The 23,646-nt window shown below is 40.5% G+C and overlaps 1 protein-coding gene and 1 long non-coding RNA gene across 3 annotated transcripts in view; one reads left to right on the plus strand and one right to left on the minus strand.

The window, feature by feature from the left end:
* GORAB (golgin, RAB6 interacting) overlaps window positions 1-6,899 on the plus strand; it is a 19,457-nt gene extending 12,558 nt beyond the window's left edge. For both annotated transcript variants that reach the window (XM_026509398.4, XM_026509400.3), the window contains one exon: window positions 5,075-6,899. In XM_026509398.4, the coding sequence (XP_026365183.1) occupies window positions 5,075-5,531 (457 nt within the window). In that variant the 3' untranslated portion in view covers window positions 5,532-6,899. The remainder of the gene's footprint in view (window positions 1-5,074) is intronic.
* Window positions 1-16,574, minus strand: part of LOC113262850 (uncharacterized) — an 18,372-nt gene extending 1,798 nt beyond the window's left edge. Inside the window, exons 1-2 of the long non-coding RNA XR_003318950.3 lie at window positions 15,678-16,574; window positions 1,173-1,610 (exon numbers count right to left, since the gene is read on the minus strand). This is a non-coding gene — a long non-coding RNA (uncharacterized LOC113262850). The remainder of the gene's footprint in view (window positions 1-1,172; window positions 1,611-15,677) is intronic.
* Window positions 16,575-23,646: the final 7,072 nt, after the last annotated feature.

Genomic DNA, 23,646 nt, shown 5'->3' on the forward strand with positions numbered 1-23,646 from the left:
TAGTAAAAAAATTTTACATAAAATTGTACATCTTTTAACAAACTAAAGGTGGCAGTTTCTCATGGTACTGATATTGACATAGTTGTAATATCCATATTGTATGCGTGAGGCTATTTTTTAAAATCTAAGCTCTTGTGATAAATCAAAGAGAAGCCATAGATAATTGTGACTACAACCGGCATTGTATCTTGTTTATGCATAAGATTAAGACAGCATTTCCTAAATTTATATCTGTGGTTATCGAGAAATTAGATATTGGTGATACAATATGGTGGTTTAGATTTCTACTGGTAATTAATCCCCAGGGCAGCCAGTTTCTATTGGAGAGTTCCTTGATTTTTTTTTTAAATAAAAATAATACTGTAGTTTTATAGTACAGTGCAGTGTCCACAAAAGGTTCTTAGATAATGAATAGGCCAGAATTTGCTTTTAAATTGGCTTCTGTAGAGCACTGTTAGAGTAGGAGACCAGCACTTTGAGTGAACCAAATTGAGTTACTGCTGCTGTTCGCATCTATGACTACCAGGTTGCCGTATGCTGCATAGACCAGCTTGTGGAACAGAGTGGCTGTGTGTAAAACAGTTCTTTGACCCTTCATGGACCAGGAAAAACTATAATCCATGTTTGCCATCTATGTTTAATAGACACTCCCATTAACATGTATGCATACACATGCATACACGTAACATATGTAAATAAATGTTCTATGTGTAATTTACAGAAGTAAAAATAATAGGGATTATTAACTTTATTAAAAATTTTAATAAGAATGTAAGCAGAGCAGACTTCTTTGTGTCAAGTAACATTTGACTCCCAACCTTATAAAAAGCTGAAAGAATGCAGTTACATCCTTTCACAGCACAAGATGATCCAAGTACTTGTAAAATACTATGTAATCTAGTTCTTTCTGTTAGAATTATTAACTCTATGAGAATAACATTCCCTTTTTATCCTTAGAAATATGTTTTTCATTCATTGACTCTGAGTTTAAGAAAGTTCATCTAGGATGTCTTTTTCTGAAGTCTCATACTCTTGAGATTTCACATATGTGATTGGTTTCACCATCTAGAACCTAGGCTGTCTGTTTCGGCCTTTGTATTAGGTTCCTAGGGCTGCCATAACAAGTTACCACAAACTGGGTGGTTTAAAACAACAAAAATTTATTCTCTTACATTTCTGGAAGCCAGAAATTTGAAATCAAGGTGTTGGCAGGGTCAGTCTTCTTTCAGAGACTCTAGGGCAGAATCCATTCCTTGCCTCTTCCAGTTTCTGGTGGCTGTAGGCACTCCTTAGCTTGTGGCTGCACCACTCAGTTCTGTGCCTCTGTCGTCACATTGCTTCCTCCTCTTCCACAAAACTTCCTCTGCCTCTTTCTTAAGAGGATACAAGCAGTTGTATTTAGGGTCCAGCTGGATAATTCAGAATAAACTCCTTTCAAAATCTTTAACTTAATCACATCTTTTGCCATATAAGGTCATACGCACAGATTCTGGGGATCAGGAAGTGAATATCTATGGGTAGTCATATTTTTAGCCTGCCACAACATTTGTCTTTTGATGTGTCTAATAGTTGCAAAATGTCTTCATCTGTCAGCTTTCTCTGCTTTGTCACTGTGGGCAGAAAATGAAAAGTACTAATTCTGAATGTGTTCAGTGAAAGCTGATAACAGATTACAGATATGGTGTTTCTAGTCTTTTTTTTAATATCTTTTTGAAAGATGATGTAATACTTTGAACAACACAATAAGGAAACTAAACGATGATTTATTTCACTGTGGCATCAGCCTTTAGGCTATTCCATCATTCTCTGTTTTCTAATTAATTTTTTTTCTGCATAAATGGAATAATTGATGAGTAATAAGGAAATAATTCCCAGGGTGATAAAATGGCAAACTGTTTCAAGATAAAGGGACAATATATCCTGTCTCAACAGTCCTGTAATGTATCTCAGATACATAAAAGGATCCAGTGGACCCATATAATAATTGCAAAATGTAGTTTTATACTGTCCTTCCTTAGAATAAAAGCTTTGATATGTTGATCCTTACAAATAGCTAGAACTGCTCAGAAAAGGAGCCAGAAAACTAAAAGTGGACCAGTGGAACCTAACAGCATGCCAGGGGTTAATGATTAGTTCTTAAAAAATTTCAGGATACCAAACCAAGAGACAGTTTCTAGAATCCTTTAAATAACATTCATTAAATCACTCGATGTCCCTTTAAAATAACAAAACAATTCTGTAATTACATTTCCAGTTCAATTTATCTTACTGTGTTATATATAATGCTCTTATTATTCTCTTCCAAAACATGTCCTCATATTCTGATTTGGTATTATCCACCTGACCCTCCGGCTCATGGTGCAGTTGGTGAAATTAATCAATATTTCAAACATAAATCACTCTTTGCAAGAATATATATGCATGTTTCTAGCCAGAAGAATTTTAAATAAATAAACAAAATGCAAAATCTTCAGTGATTTATCCAGGGTGAAAGATCAATGGAAACCTAGGGACCTATTTGCAAATTTAATTTCAATTCAGCATTCATGAGCCCAGTCAGTAAATCTTTACTAACTGACTCTGGCTGGCTGAGGGAGACCCCAGACCACAGAAGGGAGGTTTGAGTTGGGGGAAGGGGCAAGATATTCATATACCTGTAGAGAATATTGTCAGAGCTCTTAAGCTTGATGCAAGAACATTCATAAACAGAATATGTTACCAAGTGTGGAAATAAGGGATTCACATGTCAACAAAGCTCCTTTGGAACAATTCTTTTAACATAGAGAGTAATCGAAAAACAGCTGGTTTTCTCATTCTTCTATTTACTAGATGACAGTTAAATTAAAAACGGTAAATGAACATTATGTAAACAACAATTTTTAAGTATAAACATCGAGTCTTTAACTTTGTATAATTTTAGTTTTAGATACAGTACGCGTTTAGTGATACACTAGCAATGCTTTTTGATTCTGGTGCTCTGAAGAAGTTCTGTTCCTTGAGTGCCTCCGAGGCACTCGGTGAGACACTTGCCCTGTTTATACTGTTTAATCCTTAACATTCCTGTGAAGTAATAGTTATCATCACCATTTTACAAATAAACCAAAACTCAGATGAAGATACTACCAAGGGTCACTATACTGGAATTTTCAGACATTGCACATATATTCTCCAGCCTCTTCCTTAAGAACCTAGCTGTGTTTTGTACTCATGGTGCTGACGGTGGGGCACACCTGATTAGAACAGAGATGGACTACTGACTCCAGAACATTTAATCCAAAGGCTAAGTAGGGGTTGATGGCATGGCTGGACACTAAGAGCTCTGTTCAAACTGATATGAGCCAAGCTAAGCCAACCTGGATCCTCCCCCTGCAATTGGAACACTCAGAAATTGAGTGAAGTGATTTTGATGTAGAGCCACAGCTGGTGGCCATATTGGGCTGTGAGTATGATTGGAAAGCCAAAATGAGAGAAACTGTGGTTTCTAAGCATTAAAGAGAATAGCTTTTGATTCTGATGACATGCCTGTGAGGTTGCCTCTTGTATCCTACAATAAAACCCACTTTTCACCTGAGCTAGTTTGACTGGGTATCTGTTCTTTACATCCAAAAAAGGCCTTGACCAAAACAGGTACATACACGGTAAATGGCTAAGGCAGGTTTTGAACCATGGGTTTTCTAAAATCAAAGCCTTTCATTTTTTCACTATATTCTTTTTCAAGACAGAGAATCTTACATTAGGAGATATAACTGTTTCTGTTTTGCTGTAACTGTAGTACCAGAAATTATTTACTACATTGAGTTAATGTAGGCAGTCATACCAGGTAAAGCACCATGGCTTTCCCAACTGTTAGTGGTTATTAAACTGAATAATTAGTTGATAAATGTGGGCCAGTCTCTTTTCCTGGCCAAAAATAAAAGAAAAAAAGGAACAAATTATATGGAAAAGGCAAAAGACAATGAACCAGCCTATGATAATTTTTCTTTTTGTGTCAACCTAATACAAAAGAAAAAAAAGAGAGATCACAGGGTGACTTCCCCAGTAGAATTACTTTACTTCTGAAATTGGCGTTGCCTACCTTTGCAGTTTGTATATATATGTAAATAGATAAAATGCCCTAATCAAAGTCTAACAGTAGTCTATTGTTGCAGAATAGAGAGAGAACGACTTAACCCAGGGATTCTCCTGCCCCTGAGGGTTAGTTCAGGAAGTCTCCTGCCCCTGATGAGACATTTGGTAACATCTGGAGACCTTTTTGGTTATTACAAGTATTGGGTGCTACCAGCGGGAGTGGGAGAAAGCAGTGATGCTGTTGCACATGCTACAATGTACAGGACAGCTCCCCAAAACAGAATGATACGGTCCAAGTTGTCAATAGTGCCAAGATTGAGAAACCCTTCCTAAACCTGTCCTGAAGTGTTTCTGTTCTGCTTGATGCTTGCTTCTTGCCTCACCTAGTATTTACATTCACCTTGCAACCACTGCCATATCCTTCTCCACCAAAATTCTTCCTTTTCTAATCCGTTAATCAAGAGATGCAGATTTTTCTACTTTTTCCTTCTGTTACTGTTTTACCTCTCACACATTTTGACCAGTTGTGTGCTGGAGCTAGGTTGCACTGGTTCATGAGAGCAGATTTTGTGTATCTCTTTCCAATTCTGCAGTCAGTGATGTCACATTAACAGCCTGAAATTGGCCGTGGTGGTGGTAGTATTTCTAATACAGAAATTGACAAACTGCAAATCAGGGCTGTCCCTGACCAGAGCTAGCTTACCACTGGATTAACCTCTCAGCCTGCTTACGTTCAAGCCCAGCTTCGGGAAGAGGAAATGAATGCGGAAGAATGTCGTTATATTAGGAGGGTCCAAATGTGAATGTTGTAAAAGTTTCAGCAGCAACAGCCTGGTTTGTCTGACGTGTAGGACAAGTGTGGATAAAATATTAGTATCCATATCTTCATTATACTTCTTTTTTTTTTTTTTCCAATTCTGGAGTTTAATTATTGTTTCTAGGCCCTCCTTTGAATATCTTCTTAAGTGGAAAACCAATGGACCAATCTTTGTACATGTCCCTACAGGAAGCGCTTTGACAGGGCTGAAGCAGAGTATGTTACAGCAAAGCTAGATCTGCAGCGCAAGACTGAAATTAAAGAGCAGCTCACCGAACACCTCTGTACAATCATACAGCAAAATGAGCTCCGCAAGGCCAAGAAGTTGGAAGAGTTGATGCAACAACTGGATGTACAAGCTGACGAGGAGACTTTGGAGCTTGAGGTAGAGGTGGAGAGATTGCTGCGCGAACAGGAAGCCGAAGCAGAGAAACAGCTGGTTCATTTGCAGAGGCCATTTCAGCCTTCTGGGGAGAGCAGGACATTAGGATTTGCCGAAGAGATCAAAAATCATCAAGAACACGCTACTTCCCTAAAGGTAGATGAACAGTGTGAAAATCCCAGCAGCATTCCCCTTCAAAATCCAGACCAAAATCAGGAAGTTAAAACTCCTGTAAAGGCCATTTCAGCTGCTCTGACCACATGAAGTGCCAGTGTTTCTTCCCTTCAACTAGTGCGGGATTCAGTAAAGTACACAGCCGTTGTAGATTCCACCATGAGCTCGGATAAGTGCGTCTTTAAAACGGTGTTAATTTTTGAATCCCTGGTTAGTTTTAGTATAACATGTTTGACATTCTAAACCCTCAAATTACGATAATTTTATACATAAGCACACAGTTCACCTTGATCCAGGGCCAGTTCCCTCGGTGTACCCTGATGACCGGGTGAAAACAAACAACCTAGAAAGATGGAAGAAAAACTACACGGTTAAGAGTGTTGTTGGACCAGGTAAATATAGAAAAGTAAAATGGAAAATAATATTCGACACCTCATCAAACTCATTTGACTTCTCCTAGGAGAGGTGTTGATGATCAGAGTCCTATTTTATGTAGTCGGTGAAGAGGCACCAAAATTGACATGTGAAAAAGAGGCAGAAGGAGAAAAAAAATCACAAAAGTAGCATGTTGAATTGTCTGTTGGATCTTACTAGAGCTGCAAAACACAGCTTGGGATTTGCAGTTTACGAAAGACAGCTTAAGTAACGTTATTTTTATCTTCAGTTTGCCTTTTAAATGGCTTTAATTCACAACCTGAGTTTTGATTAGTTGATACACACACACGTATACCTTAACTAATACATGTAATTTTACTATTAATATATTGTCTTTTCTTTAATCAGCACATTGATTAAATTTAGACAACGAAAACATTTCTACAATGAGGGTGAAAATAATACAGAAAGCCTATCAAAACAATTGATACGCTTTTTTCTGAAGTTGTCTGTAAATATGTGTTTCTGTTCTACTTGATGCTTGTCATAAAGCATTAATTATCCTGTCAGAAAGCAATGTTAAAATGGTGATTTTCTTAGTATTTTAAGTTTGTTAATTACTGTCATTAATACTTGACCACCACATTGTGCTATATGTGAATGTGTAAATAAATACTGTTGGTTTGTCACAGAATCTATGAATTTCACACTAAATTGTGATCTATTTATCAGAAATTCCAAAAAGTACAAATACTACATTTTAAGTCTTGAAAAAAGAACGATCATAAAAGAGAATAAGGACAAATGTAATATTGTATTTATAATAATGATGAAAAAGTGGGGGACATCCTATCTTTAAATGAGTTTGTTTGAGGGTATTCTAGCAGTGTGGATGAGCTGTGTATTTTTATATTGTGTAATTTGAGTTAAAATTATAGCTTTCTATTCTGACTTATCTAAACAGAGGCATTTATATAGATAGTTGTGTTTTTATTTATGAATGATATTTGTAAAAACTGAAAGCATCATTGTCCAATACACTCTTATTTTTCTAAGGAATAAATAAGTCTGATACATCTATAATATGGTCTTTTGTTTACTCTTAAAAAAGTCTGACACTTTAGTGTGTGTTCTTACACACAGTGTGGCAGTCATGCGCCCGTATTTCCATGTGGTAGATGTAGTCGTCTGCTTTTGTATGAACCTGTTAAGGGAACTTCATCAATGAATGAGGTTCTGTAAGATCGGCTACATACAGGGAGCTACAATCTAATTCTCAGTCGAAGTATTTATAAGGTATACAGAGAAAGGAGAACCATGAAATCAGTGAATTGGAAGGGACCTCGGAGATCATCAGATTTTATCATCTTACTTTACAGAAGAGGAGTTTGAGAGCCAGAGATTTCACTTATGGCATGTTGGTCAGCTGGCTTTTTAAACTTAAAGTGCTAGTAACGTCGCAGTTCTAAAACTCTTGGTGTATCTCTTACATGCATTCAACGGTAAAGTTCACTGCATCCCTCCACTTGAAAATTTTGTCTTATAACCCACCCAGGGATTGTGTTTGTGCTTGTGAAATGCTCTCAAATATGTCTATAAAAGGTCCACTGATATCATTATTTTGAAAAACTTGCTTTGCTTGGCTTTCCCAGGGTGGTATCTGAGTGCTCAGGTGATGATATAAGTGACAAAGTTATATTGCATCAGTTTTGTATAAGGCAGCTGTATTCCATGTGTGGGAGGAATAAGAGCAAATGAAGAAGTGGGGACTCGTTGGTATGAGGACCATATGCACTGGCTTTGCCAGGATAGCCTTGATATCTTTTAAAATCATAAAACACATTCAAAAGACTTTTGATATATGGATTCACAAATCCACAAATAATTGTTACTTTCTGTGAAGGAACTTATTGGTTCAAAGTTACTGCCCTGAGGTTATTGGAGCACTTTGCGGAGCTATCTGTCCCTCTCTGTTGTTAAACTCCTCTTCTCTTGGTTTTACTTCTCAAATAGTTGGAGCATAAGGTTATCAGGGCTCTTGATAATGTGATGTGTAATTTAGGAGTTAACTACTTTGTGTTCTCTCACTTGTTTGAAAGATAACCAGTGGTAATAATTATGACTCATTGTCTTTAAAAAAATCATACTCTAAAGGGTAAACTTGAATTCCCAAATTTAAGAGTTCTTATACCTTCATTCCTGCTACTTTAAGTAGAATCATTTTTATAGGTTTCAGAGAATTTCATAAAGCACAGTTCTCATTGCATTTAAAATACAGTGAGAGTTTTTCACGCTTTTCACCTCTGCATAATTCTACTGAATTACAGCACTTGCAGGTGGTAAATCTTTGTAACTCACTGAGAGCACAGCTGCTTTCCAAGTCAGATGATAGAAATCTCTGATTGGAATTTCTAGAACATATTTTATTGCTAGATTGGCATTTGAATTATAGAGTAAAAACTCAGCTATAAACCTCTCTCACTCTTTGTTTGGATTTAGCGACATAGTACTCTCAAGGAGCTTTATCTAAGTATTCAGCAACTTCCTCTTCCGAAACATTGGCACAAACGGACTCAAGTTATTCTGACCCAGGCCATTCACAGTGACCTTTATAAATGATGTTTTGGGTTTTGTATTTCTAAGGAGCCAAGTCAGCATTTTAAAAGGCCCCGATAGATATAACTCAGTCTGCCAGACAAGACCTGGGGCCACTCTGGACCAGGGTAATTATACCCCCTCTCAACATACATCTACCCCAGGCCTGACTTGAACTACTCTCTGGAGGGATGAAGCAGGACACTATTCTCCATCTGCCTTTACCTTAATGTCAGCTACTTTTGCAAGCTCCTAATCCCAAACAGCTGTCTTGAAAATGCAACTATCTCTTTATGCAATTGCTCAAACCACTGTATGTAGCTACATATATGGACAGAGCCATGTGAGAGGTGTATGATCTGCCCCTTTTGTCCATAAGTGTATCATCTACCCGAAGGACCAAGATTTACACTCAAAGGCTGATACAGAACATGTCTTCTTGATGGGAGGCAATAGGAGTGGTTGAAACACAACATGGTTGCATCCTCCAGAAGTCCCAAATTTATAGAACACTTCTAATTTTAAATATTCTGTCCACTTTTTTTTTTTTTTTGGCAATTTATGAATGTATCTAGGGCTTACCATATCTTTCAGTTTGCCTTTAGCAATAAAGAGCAACATACAACTAAAACAACAAAAAGCCTCTGGTAGACAACATGTACACATTCTGAGTTAAAAAAAAATTATAGTCACCACCACAGTAAGAGTAGTGAGAAAAGAGGAGGTTTTTGCATGATTTAAGAGGGGACCACTGGGATTTATCAGTGCAAAAAACCCCAAGTATTAGAAAAAGTAAGTACATGCCTTTCTGACAGAGAGGTGATAGTGTCTTATGTGGAAAGTAGCATAAGTACAAGAGCTTGTTGCAGTAACTCAAGGTGTTGCTGAATCAAGGAGCAATAATTACTGCCCACGCCAGAACAAGGTGGAAATGGAACAGACTTGTGTGAACTCAAGGATAACAACATGGATGCGTGTTCCAAGATCACATCGAAGAGAGGTCTTTCCAAGCCAAGTGACTCTAGAAGCCTAAAATAGAACCATAATTAAGCAATAAGACGTGACAGGGAACACATTTCTCAGTGATTATAGCATGCCTCAAGGGATAAGTCACTAGGCCGAAGGTTCATGTGATGAGTGAAATAATAACCCTGCAATGTATATAGCATCACACTGTTAGAGGGAGAAGGAGAAGGAAATGAATAATCGGAGTTCGAAGAGTCATTTCATGAGCTGTTATTCCAGTTGTTGGGCAATACCTCCATGTGTACAGTACATGTGGCTGTTGTATCCAGCGCCCTGAAGCACAATTTACACCGGAGCCTTCACTTACAGTAAAACCCTGCAGAATTGTCCATCTTCTCATTTTCTCAGCCAAACAAAAACCAGGCCATTAAGATACAGACTTGGAAGTGCATAGCCATATATATGGCACTACAGTCTGGTAGAATTTTAATTAAGGGAACTTAGACCTGGCTTTTATAACCGAAAAATAGTTGAAGCAACCACACGGAGTCATTTTCAATATTTTGTTGTATTTACCTCATGTGCATTTCCCTCAGAAACTACCAATAGACACGGCCCCAGTGTCACACAGGTCCGGAAATATCTGGTCTTCTAGTATGAGCTTTCCTTACCGCTGTGCTGCTGGTGGAAGACAGAACTCCAGAGCCAGTGGCCAACTGAACCCCACACTATGGTAGAGGCAGGCCCTTCACCTGGATGAGAAGCAAGATACCCACTAAGCACAGTGGGATGAAAATTTTCCAGACTGACAGATGCCCTGAAAAGCCAATAGAGGCAGTTGTCTGACTGCCAGATTCCTCTCCATGTTTCTGGGATTCTTATTCATCACTTCAGAAGATCATTAAAAATCTTCGGAACCAAGCTCAGAGAACAAGATTTTTTGTGATTCTTCATGTCTCCCATGGCACAGGCTAGGGTTGTACCCTGGACAGAATTCTTGCCAAACAGTGGTTTAACTTAGCCCAGGCGACCTCTGCTCTCACCCTCCCCCAAAATCTGCTCTTAAGAACTGAAGACAGTGCTATAGACTGAATGTGTGCATCCCTCCAGAATCCATACTGCTGAAACCTAACTGCCATGTGATAGTATCAGGAGGTGGGGCTTTGGGTAGGTGATTAAGTCAGGAGGGGAGAGCCCTCATGAATGCGATTAGTGCCCTTATAAAAGAGACCCCAGAACGTTCCCTTGCTCCTTCCACTGTGTGAGGACACAGCAGGAAGGCATCGTCTGTGAGCCAGGAAACAGGGTCTCACTGGATATCAAATCTGCCAACACCTTGATCTTGGGCTTCCGAGCCTCCAGACTGTGAGAAATAAACTTCTGTTGTTTTGAAGTTGCCCACTCTGTACTATTCTGTTACAGCAGCCCAACCAGACTAAGATAACAGTTATGTCTTAGGGAAACTAAATAGGTTACTTTTCTTGAGTGTCCCCTTTTAATACAATGAGATATATTAAAGCAATGTATTTTCGCTTGTGGAGTGGGAATCTTAACCCCCAGCTAACGGCATCTCAAGCATCAGAGAGCAGGTGTGAGAATGGGGGTGTAGTGAGCTGCCTGAAGAGGGCTGAAGGAGATCCTGCAATCATACTCTACTACATGAGCTGAGAAATGAGTCCCTGGAGCCTTTATTGCCCATGGCATTATAATCTTCATTTGAGGAAAATTACCCCTGACTCCTATTGTAATGCAACATGTAGTTGAAGAAGTGAAACCAAGTCTGCCGTTCTCGCCACATACATGGCTGCACAGTAAACCATCCCATAACAGTGTCCTCTGACAGCAACCACTTTTTTGCTCCTGATTCTATGGATTAATAATTTGGTCTAGGCTGGGCAGTTAGCTGACACTGCTGGGGATCGCTCGTGTGGTTGCAGTAATTTGGTGGCTTTCCTGGGGCTACATGATCTAAGAGAGCCCCACTCACGTTCCGGCAGTTGGTGATGCCTGTCACCTGGGCCTGTCATCTAGTCTCTTCTCAGCAAGAGGGCTAGCTTGAACTTCTATTCATGGAGGTCCCAGGGTTTCAAGGTGGCAAGATGAGCTATAGACGAGGTTCTACAGTCACATATATCACTTCTGCTGCATTCTGCTGATCAAAGGAAGTCACAAGACCAGCCCAGATTCCAGTGGTGGGGAAGTGGACTTCACATCTTGATGGGAGGAGTAGAAGACTCACATTGCAAAGGAAGAGTCATCTAGGAATGGGAGGAATTGTGGTGGTCATCTTCGCAAACAACACAGTTTGCCCCCACTTGCTACAATAATTCACATTTGTCCCCCACACAAAATGTACTACCTCCTCCCCCAAAAGCCTCATCCCATTATGGTTTCAGGCATGTAATCCACGATCTCATCATCTGATCAAGCCCAGATGTGAATGAACCTCCTCAGATATAGCCCCTTCAGTGTGGCTCCTCATAGTCTACAGACCTGTGAGCTAAGATGCAAAGTCGCCTGTTCTCCCCACACCTCAACACACAGGGTGAGACAGGACAGGATAGCTCCAGCAGGCATTCCCTTTTAAAAAGAAGAGGGGTGCAAGGCAGAGAGAAGGCATTCTGAAATGCAGCCCGGGGTGTGTTGTCACATCTCCCTCTTCTGGGGGCAGGGAGTGTAATTAAGAGCCTAGTTCTCATCTCAGGGAATGGCTCCCCAGTTCAGCATTCTTCTCAATTCTCAGCTTTGTAGTTGGAGATATATTTGCTTTTCCATAAGAAATGACCCATGCCTCCAACTGAGAAGCTTTATCAGCCTGCGTCCTGTCCATGGAAACTAGAGGGTCCACAGGCCTCTTTTCATTTTGGAAAGTCTTGGTCTCTTTTAGTTCAAATTGGTGGTGATTTTGTCAATTTAACTCTCTTAAAACTTTGTTGATTCTCTTTGACTTTTAGTGGAGTTCACTCATAATTTCAAAGCCACATTTACAGTAATTTTTTTTTAATAAAAACCTCTATTGATTTCGTATATGTCAAGGAGATGTGACCCAGTGCCTCTACTGTGGACTGAATTGTGTCTCAAAATATGTGTGTTGAAACCTTAACCTCCTTTGTGACTGTATTTGGAGATAGGGCTTACTTATAAGTAGGTTAAATGAGGGTATGAGGGTGAGACCCTGATCCCATAGGATTAGTGTCCCCATAAGAGGCAACAGTGAGCTTGTACAGGCTCTCTCTGTCTCGCTCTCTTTCTCATTCTTCCGTATGAGGGCATAGTAAGGTGACCATCTGCAAGCCAGGAAGAGAACTCTCACCAGAAACCAAATCTGATGGAAACTCGATCTTGATTTTCCAGGCTCTGAAACTATGAGAAATACATTTCTGGTGTTTTGGCCATCTAGCCTATGGCATTTCGTTATGGCAGCCCAAGCTAGTACCGATTTTGGTAGCAAGAAGTGGGATGCTGGCTCCAAAAATCTTAACTCATTCAGCATCTGAGGTCTAAAGTCCAAAGTCTCATCTAAATACCATCTCACTCAGGTATGGCTTACATAAAACTATGCATCTCAAAAGGGTAAATTTCACTCTGTATAAATCATGCCTCAAAAACAAGCCTTTGAGGAAAAATAAGGACTTAACTATTTTATTTTCTCACCATTCTATGTCAGCAATTTGGACTAGAATCAGGTGGGCAGTTAGTTCTTTGTTCTACGCACAGAATCAGAAACAAATAAAATGGTTGTTGTTTTAGGAGAATAATTTGTGGGGTAGTTTTTTATGCAGCAATAAGTAATTGATATGGCTCAGGAGATTGAATCAGGAGCTCTTGTATTTGTATGAGGCAACAAAATATAAGCTGGCCATGAAGGAGGACAGCCATTCTTAGGGTGATTAGCAGAAACTCTGTCCCATCTGGGGAGGTGTATGCCATCTAAATGATGCCTTCACCATCTGATCAGAACATCCATTGGGGGAAGTATTAGTGCAGAGCACAGAGAATTGTGGGTCAAGCTCAAATTGCTACCTGCAGAGAGGCTGAGCTGCTTTCTCCAAATTGCCCTGACATGTCTCAGCATCCGGCTCTCTCTTTTTTTTTAACCTTTTTATTTTTTTTAAAAGATTTATCTATTTGAGAGAGAGAGAGCATGAGTGGAAGGGACAGAGGGAGAGGGAGAGAGAATCTCAAGCAGACTCTATATTGAGCTCGGAGCCCAACTCAGGGCTCAATCTCACGACCCAGAGATCAGGATCTGAGCTGAAACCAAGAGTCAGGTGCTTAACTGGCTACACCACCCAGGTGCCCCTCAGGATCTGGTTCTTGGCTGTTATCTGTCCATATAAGGCATCCTCTAAGCTCTATGTGGTACCGCTGGTCCCTCATACTCAACTCTTATAGATTACATCTTCAACGTCCCTTACACCGGACTGTGGGAGAGCTCCAGGGCTGGCTTTCTCTCGGCCCCTTCTACATGTCTCCAGGGGCCACAGAAAATATTAGGCTCACCTCCTTTACCACTCTGGGACCATGGAAAACTCAAAAACTCATCCCCTTTTGCTCTGGATGTGCCCGACAGCTTCTCTGGCACAGTGCTGGGTGGAGGGGCTCTCTCTGACGTTTGCCATCTTTTGGATTCTAACCTGGAAAGAAGGCACAGGTCTCCTTGTTCTTAGAACCTGAAAAGCCCACATTCATGCTAGGGGTCAGCCTGTGGAGCGGGGCAAGAGCAGAGTGCAAGAAGTGCTTTCAGGGACTCACCAGCATCCAGCCCTCTTGCTCTGCCTTAGAAGAGCCTCTTGTCTTCCAGCCAGGGGAATTTTTATTTTACGTGGGCAGTAAAAAATTGGCTCAAATTGATCAAATATTCTTCCAAATCTTTTTTGTCTGAAGCCTGAAGCTCAGCCTTTTAAATTCAAAAGCCAAGAATTTGTCTCTTTTGTTCTCTGGTTCTGCTGTGACAACCCTCCCTTGAGGCAAGGAATGACTCATGGTCTAACTGCCCAGATGGGGGAGGGTCAAGGGTAACAGGAAATCACAGGGAAAAACACATTTGTTAATACATCAAAATATGATCCTGCAACACTAGGATTTCTATTCTCTTTCTTATTCTCTGTTAAGTGGAGACAAACCCATCCTTCTCCTTCCTTACAAAGCCTTCTGCATTAGATAGGGTTCTTTGGGATGTGAGTAATAGAAATCAACTCATTCTTGCCCACCGTCTCTCTGAAAATGAAATGCAGGTGTGGGGAGAGGGGGTAGGGAGGACTGGAGGCAGAGACAGAAATGTAATCACGTCTTTTACCAAGGCACGGAAGACCTGAATTCCTACCAGAACCACACTCTCTCTGATTTCTGCTCTTCTTTGCATGTTGGTTTTGTTCACTCTACACTTACTGGCCCCTCTGTAGATAAGGTCTACATTTCAACTTCTGCTGCTACAGTGAGACAGAAATCTCTCGCTTTGCTACCTGAATTCCAGTGGAAGGGCTACTGGTCAGGTCAGTGTGGTCAATGATCCAGCAACTGTACCTGAGGGAGTACTTATAGGGAAGGGCAGAATCCCATTTTACAAAAAGAGCTGTTGACTGTGCAGCACCAATGGAGGAGAGGAAAATTCTTGAGAAAGTGGAGGTTGATTAGCAATTCCTTAGATGGAGGGGATTTCACCCAACCTACGTTGGCAGCTTACCTGTACCGATCATGTAACACTTACCATACCGCTTATTTTATAGCTATTTATGGATACGTCTCTTCTAATGGGCCAGCAGCAACTTGTGGGCAAGAACTTAATTTCCCTTTCCCACAAAGGCAAACAGAGTGCCCTGCACATGATAGGCATTCAAATGTATCCACTGAAGGATCAAATGAACCAATGAATGGGAATGAACGAAAGTTAATGAAATCAATAAGCCCTCCAAATCAATGGATACTTTAAAGGGAGAATAATACGGCATTTATATGGTAGGTATAATTTTGAAAATATATCCAGATAACTTCTATTATGGGCTACAATTTTCTTTAGGCAGGGAAAGAGTTAAGCAGTTTTGCACCATGTTCATGGACTTCTGACATGATATAAAACACTACAATTTTGGCTTTTCCATTTTAGCTGACATAGTTTAAGTTGATGAATATTTTGATTTGTGCCAGTCTCAGGCAGTTTTAAATGCTATCCCTGCAGGAGTCAAGAAGTCCAGTCATAATCATAACAATATGCTTGTCAGTCAAAAGCACCGGAAGATTGTTTAGGTGCAAAGAAAGCATTTTCCCCTGAAAGGAAACAGGGCAATTGAAATCACCTACTTTTCAAGGCATTGAAGTCAAAACTGTTACCAGCTTCATGGTGTGAAAATCCAGGTCTCGGCACCCCCTTGGTCAGACTCCAGTATGTCCTGAGGCTCTCCAGCCAAAAAACAAGTTACAGTCCAAAGTTCAGCAGAAATTAGACTAAAGAGAAAGCACAGCGATCAAGCTTGATTTCCCCATCATTATTTGCAGGTCACCATTTCAGCAGGGAATGCATAATGAGTTCCCTTCCATCCCTGCAGTCAATGCACCTTGGAATAGATTTGCAGAGCCAACTAAATCAGAGAATTCATGCAATTACACAAGGTCGAGGCAGAAGAAAGTGATTTTTTTTTCTCCTGAACAACCCGAGCAAATAGTACTTGATAGAATTGACCTAAAGGTTATACCATAGGAACTGTTTGCATTATAGCAGGCAAAATTAAAACATTCACATAAAATTGGGTTCATTAGGAGAAGGGAAAAAGCCAGAAACCAGTGTGGGAGAAAGAAAGAAGAAATGAACAGCCCGGAGAAATAGATTTCAAAATTGGAGGCAGCCCAGAATTATTCAGACCTTTGGGTATGTTGATGTCAGGACCTCCTTTTTTCAGTGTTAGTGTGACCTTAACAATTGCAGCTGCTCAACAAATTTGCTCAGCAACACTGCTCCACCAGAGGAAAATTAAAAAACAAATCTGGTGCGCCCCTTCTAATTTTATTGCATTAAGAGCAACTTTTACATGGAAATGAACTGGTTAAATAAAAAGCTACTATAATAGAAAGAACACCTTTCACCCCCAAAGAATTCCATATACCCCATGCTGATATCAAAAGAATCTCCTCATGGGAAAGAGCAATGTGGAAAGCAGAGGGAACAAAAATCTGGTGTTCGGAGTCCACTGGGAGCTTCAGACAAATATGAAACAATGACTTCATGAAGTAGATAAATTTTTCACATTCTTCAACCAGTTTTATTGGCTAAATACTCATGTATCCAGTTGTATGCACACCAAGCCAGCCCAAAGAAGAATCTAAGTGGGTATTTAAAAATACGTCCAGGGTGGAAATGTAATAATATGCTGGCCTTTTTATCCAGCAATTTACCAATGTTTCTATTAGTGGGTCATTCTTGAAGCCACCTAAAAACATGTCCATGCTTATCCTGTCTTTTATTGACAAGGGACTGATAACTTTGAAAAGGTAGAACAATTTTCAGCAATCATAGAGCAAGAGGACGTATATGTCTTTGAATCTAAGTCCAACATCCACATTCTCCACTGTCCTAAGACGCAGTACCAACTCTGGCACACTATAGTGTGTCCCAGTCCTCTCTCTGGCTCTGGCTCCCAATTCTGTCCTACAAGAATCTTGCTTTTCATTTAAGCCACTTTCACTCACTGTCCCTAATTGCGCCACAGACCCATGTGCCTCTGAGACTTCGTGTGCTGTTTCCCTTTCTTCCTTGCCTAAGCTCTGTCTTTCTATCCTTCAGACTGGGTGCCTCCATGAGACTCTCCTGGGCTGCTCCAGCCTTTGCCAGTTTGCTCTCTTCTGGATTCCTCTCCGTTGGTACTTAGCCTAGGCTACTTTGCCCTGTGAGATCTCTCGTGATTTCATTAGTCTCTGAAGGCCATCGAGGATAATAGAAAATAGTGAAGCTTTGGAATCAGACAGACTTGGGTGGAGATTGAGGCTCTGTCCCTAACAAACTGTAGTAATTTAACCTCTCTGAAGTTTCATTTTTCTCATGTGTAAACTGGAAATCATAATACACAGCTTACAGAGCTCTTGGTAACATCAAATAAAGTCATGTCTACAGAATACTTAGTCCCTTACTCTACAAAGTAAGTCGGAGGTTTGTCTCTTTTGTTCCCTGCTTTAACTTTGGCACCTAGAAGAGTTCCGAGCACAGAGTAGGTGCTCAATTAATGCTTATTAACTGAATTAATGAACATTCAGAGTGTAGTAAACATTGACTTTCTTCTGTTTTATTTCCTCCACTAGCCTGTAATTTCTAGAGGACGGGGCTTATGTGTACATCTTTTGGTATACTGACTGTGAGGAGCTTTGTTGAATGCTTCCTCCTAAGTCGTGGGCCTCCCTGTATACTAGATAACTCTCAATGGCACATGAAGATCCACTTATCATGGTAATTAACCCATTTATTTATGAACTTCAACGCTACTCCCCACAGATGGATGTAGTAGCAGAGTAAAAAAATAGTAATAATAATAGTCATCTTAGAAAAAAGCAAGGGAGTTAGAAGGCATCTGAAAAATATGTACATTTGTTAACGTTTTCCACCAGCCCAGCATGCTGAGATATATACCATAAAACTAAAAAATAAAAGTCAAACTGCCAATAATAAAGGTATTGAGGAAGGGAAAGAGGACGTAAGGGAAAGAGGGAGTGAGGGAGGAATGGAGGAAGGAAGGAAGATGGAGAGAAAAAAAGAGAATTAGAAGAAGGGAAAAAAAAAAAAAAAGCTGTGAACATATTGCTGTTGCCTCAAGGCTGCGTGTTTTACGTTTGTTCCCAGGCCTCTCGTGATCATTCTGGCTCAGGCTGGGAACAACCTCAGAGGAGTTCTAAAATCCCCAAAGGATAGTGGTATTTAAAGTCCAGAAATCTCATAACAGAGTCTCTTCTTCAGAGATCATGCCAAACCACCATACATCGGCCTCTTCCATCAGAATGAGAAACTATGTCTGAGATCCTGGAAGATCCCTTCTTGAGTGTAACCCAGGGACTTCTCCATAATTTTTTAAATCACCTTGGGCTGTGATGTCGTACACGGGAGAGACAGTTTGGAGCAGTTGGGACAGGCTTTCCCTTGGCATAATGGAAACCACATGCATCATTATGGATTTCTAATGCTCCATTGGGTACATGTTGCTTTGAAGAAAAGGAAGCCATTTCCAACCACATTTCTCCTGATTTATGCCCGAGCCCCAGAAGGTCCAGACAGGTTGGAAATGATTTGGTAACTGGAGAAGTGACGGGGTGAGAAAGTATACTTTGTAAAAGACGACAAACTTGACTCTCACTTTAAATCCTTGCCTTGGGCAGTATGTGCACTCCGGAGCTTACATCATGTTAGGAGTTTACATCAGCTTGAGGGTGAAAGACTGTATAGCTCAATGAATTAAGACTGCATTGCTTTGGTAAAAACATTTTCTAAGTTGGCCAAACATAAATCAGTCCTACAAGGCACCTGTGATTACAAGCAGGTCTAAAGCCCTTCACCACTCTCCACCCATTCTTACTTCTTTTCTATTCACATGTTCTCCTAACCAGAAAAGTAGAAAGCAATGAGGATTTAAAAAAAAAAAAAAACTTGTTGTAGTCATCCCCCAAAGAGAATAGAAGAGTCCAGAATGACACAAATGCAGAGCACGGGACACAGGTGACTACGTGGGTCTTAGCAAGGAAGCTGCGATCAGACAGAATCTAATGGTGGATACTAGAGAGGTTTTCATCAGGCAGCCGGGACTGAAGTCCTAGGTTTCAGCACAGTGTCTCAGAGCTGGCGTCAGCTGCCACCTGGCAGCTAGCCCTCCACCCTCCTGCCCAGTGGTGGGCGGTCTCTGGGACCACATACGTGTGCTTCATCTTTCTCCTTTTCTCTCTTGCTCTTTGATCTATAAACCTTCTGTTCAGGAGAGTCTCATCACCCATCTTTTCAGGTGACTCTTGTTTATCCGTGGAAAAATCTTTGTGGTTGTTTTCTTATTACGCTGTGGGTTTTGCCCTTGGTACATTTCTTCATGATTCTGTTATTCTTTATTGCTTTCTCATGAAATATGGTCTTACCTTTGAGTCCCTGCTGTATTTCCATTAGCAAATACCTTTCTTCAAGTCCCACTGGAGACAGAAAAATGACCAGAAAAAGACACCAGTGTAATTTTGCCCTTTTGCAAACTTTGTAAACCAGTCAAGTAGGCTTGACAATTTTTGCCCACCGAATCCAGCAGGCTGGGGGGAGGGACTGTATACGCCACTGTTTCCAGTCTTTTATCTATTTTTAAAACTTGATTTAAATTGTTGGCTCTTATCATATCCTCTGCCATTTGTAAACATTTATCACTCATCATGGGTGATTCATTGTTTCAGTTGACATATGCTCTTTTAATATTCCATATCAACTATTGCTCTAGTTACTGAGATCTGATGGAAAACTATTATTCTATTTGTAAGCATCAAGTGACCAAGGTACCACTAATTGCTTGATATTTCTTGGGTTCTCCTGGGTCTCACCACCAGTCAGGAGAAAGATTATGGCTCTATCTTCAGGGAGTTAATTTAGTTAGCCTTAGGTGTTTTATATAGTGCATCAAAGTTTTGCCACCTACTTCACGAAATAAATGGCAGGCTTCAATTTGTTAAACTCCTGAGTTGAAATGTTCCACAGATGTCTGTTTGTTTCAAATGATCACATTTTAAACCAAACTTACATGAACAAGGTATTCAAGTGCTACACCTAGCAACGTGATGGTTTTTTATTGTTACGTCCACTCTAATAAGGATGACTAGCCACATTTTAAGATGACGAACAGAGGTTCAGAAAAATAACCCAGCCAAGATCATACAGTTCTGGTTAGGGGACTCAGGATTTAAACTCATGCCTGTCTGATTCTGATGCCCCATTACCTCCTAAGGAGATTGTTTTGTGAATAAAATAACATTTTATAGGGGCGCCTGGGTGGCACAGCGGTTAGGCATCTGCCTTCGGCTCAGGGCGTGATCACGGCGTTCTGGGACCGAGCCCCACATCAGGCTCCTCCGCTATGAGCCTGCTTCTTCCTCTCCCACTCCCCCTCCTTGTGTTCCCTCTCTCTCTGGCTGTCTCTACCTCTGTCAAATAAATAAATAAAATCTTTTAAAAATATAACATTTTATAGCTATGTAGAACTTCAGAGTTCTCAAATATCGATTTCACTGGATATTCCTCATGACTAGTTAAGATTGACGAAGCATTACTATTACTATTACTTCTATTTTATAGCTGAAGAAGTAGAGGATCAGAGGTTAAGTAATTTATGAAAGACTCCATCTCCTGGTTCCTAATACAGTGCTTTTTTCCAAGTACATCCTTCTGTCTCCTGAGACTTACTTCTTGGCACTACCTTTGCCTCCTGGTGTTTGTTAGCTCTCAGTGGATGACGAAGATGGGGATAATCACATAGATGATGAGGAAGAGAATGCCCTATTACACACACACAAAAGCTGTGTATATTTTTACTATGAAAACTTACATAATTGCTCCCATTCGTCTGGTTATACATGCGGTCTCTTACTTGCCTGATTAACTGGAATATACTCTTCAGGGTATAAGAACAAAAGGAATAAGTGTTAGGTCTCAAAATTATGTGCTTCATATAGCTTAGTGCACAGCCTAAGAGTAAAGCCTGTCTATATTTTTCAGAATAGAAGATGGTTTCAAGAAATTTAACCTACTACACTGATCTCCTTTCACAAATTTCATTCTTTCAACATACCTTTCTTGAATATCTACCATATCTCACATGCTATGATACTAGAAATACATCAATGAAAATCAACCAAAATTTGATTCCTGGGTTGAATAAGAGAAGGTATAGTGACAAGTGGGGAGGGGATGTAGGAGAGGAGAGGCAGTCGTGGACAGCAATGAACCATATCCATTTGTTACTTTTGTGTATACATAATAACATACGTACAAACCTATCACAGTTGAATATATACTAGAATAAAGCAGTAGTAACAGATCTACTGACAGTAAGATAGATTTTGAACCTTAAATCTTGTGTATAGTAATTCTGACATTTTATTGTTTTGATTCGTTATTTTTATTTCAAAATTAAGACAATAGTGGCCCCTCTAACTATTCAAAGAAAAGGTTAGGAGGAAAAGAAAATCATAAGATTCCAAAATAGGAATTAGGTGACTATAGCTGGTGTGGACTCTTGAGCTATGTTGGCTAGGTTGTGGGGAGTATGGATATGCAATTGTATCATACTGATCCCCTTCCTGGACAGACACTTAGTGCTGTGCAACTGAGGGGGCCCCTCAGTTGTTCCTGGATTTAAAAATCATGACATAGATAATTTAAGATTCAAGGGAAGAAGTCATTTGTTCTGCTCTCATTCTTACTTAGCTGTCATATTGTCTGCTCTCCCTGTAGTCACTTTTCCCTCGAGCTTAATAATTACTAATAATTTCTCAAGCATAGTTTGAGAGTATCTGAAAGTTACCTTTCATTATAAGTAGTGAGATTATACTAAGGAGACATACCCCTAGAACACATTATTTTTTCAAGTGTCCAGTTTTCTACCTTACCTTCCCCAGAGCTATCATCTGAAAGGCATTTAGCTTTGAGTATATAATTGGAAAATTTGATGTTGGTGTTGCATGATCATTTCTAACAGAAATGGAACGTCTCATGGGTTGATGACTGGGCTTAGGATATAGGAAAAGAGATAATAAAGTCAAGCCAATCATGATACATTCCATTAGTAAACGGTCCTCACGGTCGTCACACTGTGCCCTACACAAATATGGTAAGAGCATACAGCACGTGTGTGTCACAGTGTGGCTAGCTCATGTAGAATGTCATTTGTCATTTTAACCCAACAACTGCATTATAACAGTTGGATTTGGTCCAACTTGTATGGCAAAAACTTTAACCCTTCCCGCAATCATCCCCTTTCCCAAATTTCCAAAGAGTTCTAAAACTTCTAAGAGGGGCTTCGCAAGTTCTTCTGAACAAGTTCTCTCAAACCACCGTGTACCACCCACCATACTCTCTCCTTCTCTATTTCTCTTTAGTGATCTTCCTATGAAGATTCTTCATCATGCCACTAAGGTTAGGCTATTTCCTACTACTGGTGTTGCCAGCCAGTGGTCTCTTAGTCCCCAGTGGCGCCCATAATGTCCTGCAGAATTACTCCTCTGAGGAAGTAGAGAGACCTTTCTTCCCCTTGCACTCAGAGCCATGTATTGTGCCACCCTCTGCTACCAGGGTCTTCAAGGGGGACTGTCTAGAATTCCCAGCTCCTCAGACAGATTCCTTACTTGTGAGCCCTTTCTCTAAGATTCAGACGATAGTCTACAAGGGTTGTTAAAAAGACTAGTTTCTCAGAAGACTTCAGCTCCCCAATCCCAGCAGACAGATCCTGAGGCAAGTGTTAACGAACTGGTGAGCCTTTGCTTGGGAAGTCAGATAGAGAGAGGAAGAAGCAAGGGAGGATAAGAAAGAAGAGGAAGCAATATTGCACTGGCCAGTGCTTTGGATACTCAATCCACAATGGTAAAGAGACGTGGCTGGTCGCACAGCAAGCATATCCAGTAGGAACTTCTGCAGATGGGCTATGTTGAGCAGTCCATGGGTATGAAGAAGAAGAGGGAATTCATCTAGCCAGCCCCTACCTACTTCTCTTTCTCATTGGTTGAAGTTTGCCTCATGGGGCAGGGCTCCCCTGCTTCTGGCTGACACCATCTTGGTGGTGGCTGGTATGTCAGATATGTAATATGTATGGTGTGTGTAGTGTGTCTGTGGTATACTGTTTTATCCAAGCCTGGGGGTCATGGGCAGAAGCAGAAACTCAGGACACGTGAGAGGCAGCCGAGGGTGGGCGCGGGGGCAGGGCTTGGCATTCACAGGGCAGCAGATTGCTCACCCCAGCAGGTTCAGCTGAGTTGGTGGGCTATGGAAATGCAAGGCAAGTAAGAGGTGAGGGTCCAGAAAATGAGAGGCTCCCAGGTAATCTTGAGAGATGCTTAGAAGGTGTCAGTTCACCTCCAAGTCCCTCCCTCACACCTCTATCCTATTCTTTCCCCATAGTCTTGTGAGCATTCAAAGCCTCCAAGGAACTCTGTAGTTTAGTTCAAGATTTGGTTTACTTTGATGTTTGTGCCACAGAAACACAGTCCATTAAATTTTGACAAAGTATCAGGTATAAATCAGTTATGAGGCCATTGGGTATCTCTTCTTAGCAAAACTAAA

Source organism: Ursus arctos, unplaced genomic scaffold (genome assembly GCF_023065955.2).
Source record: "Ursus arctos isolate Adak ecotype North America unplaced genomic scaffold, UrsArc2.0 scaffold_2, whole genome shotgun sequence".
Taxonomy (NCBI): Eukaryota; Metazoa; Chordata; class Mammalia; order Carnivora; family Ursidae; genus Ursus; species Ursus arctos.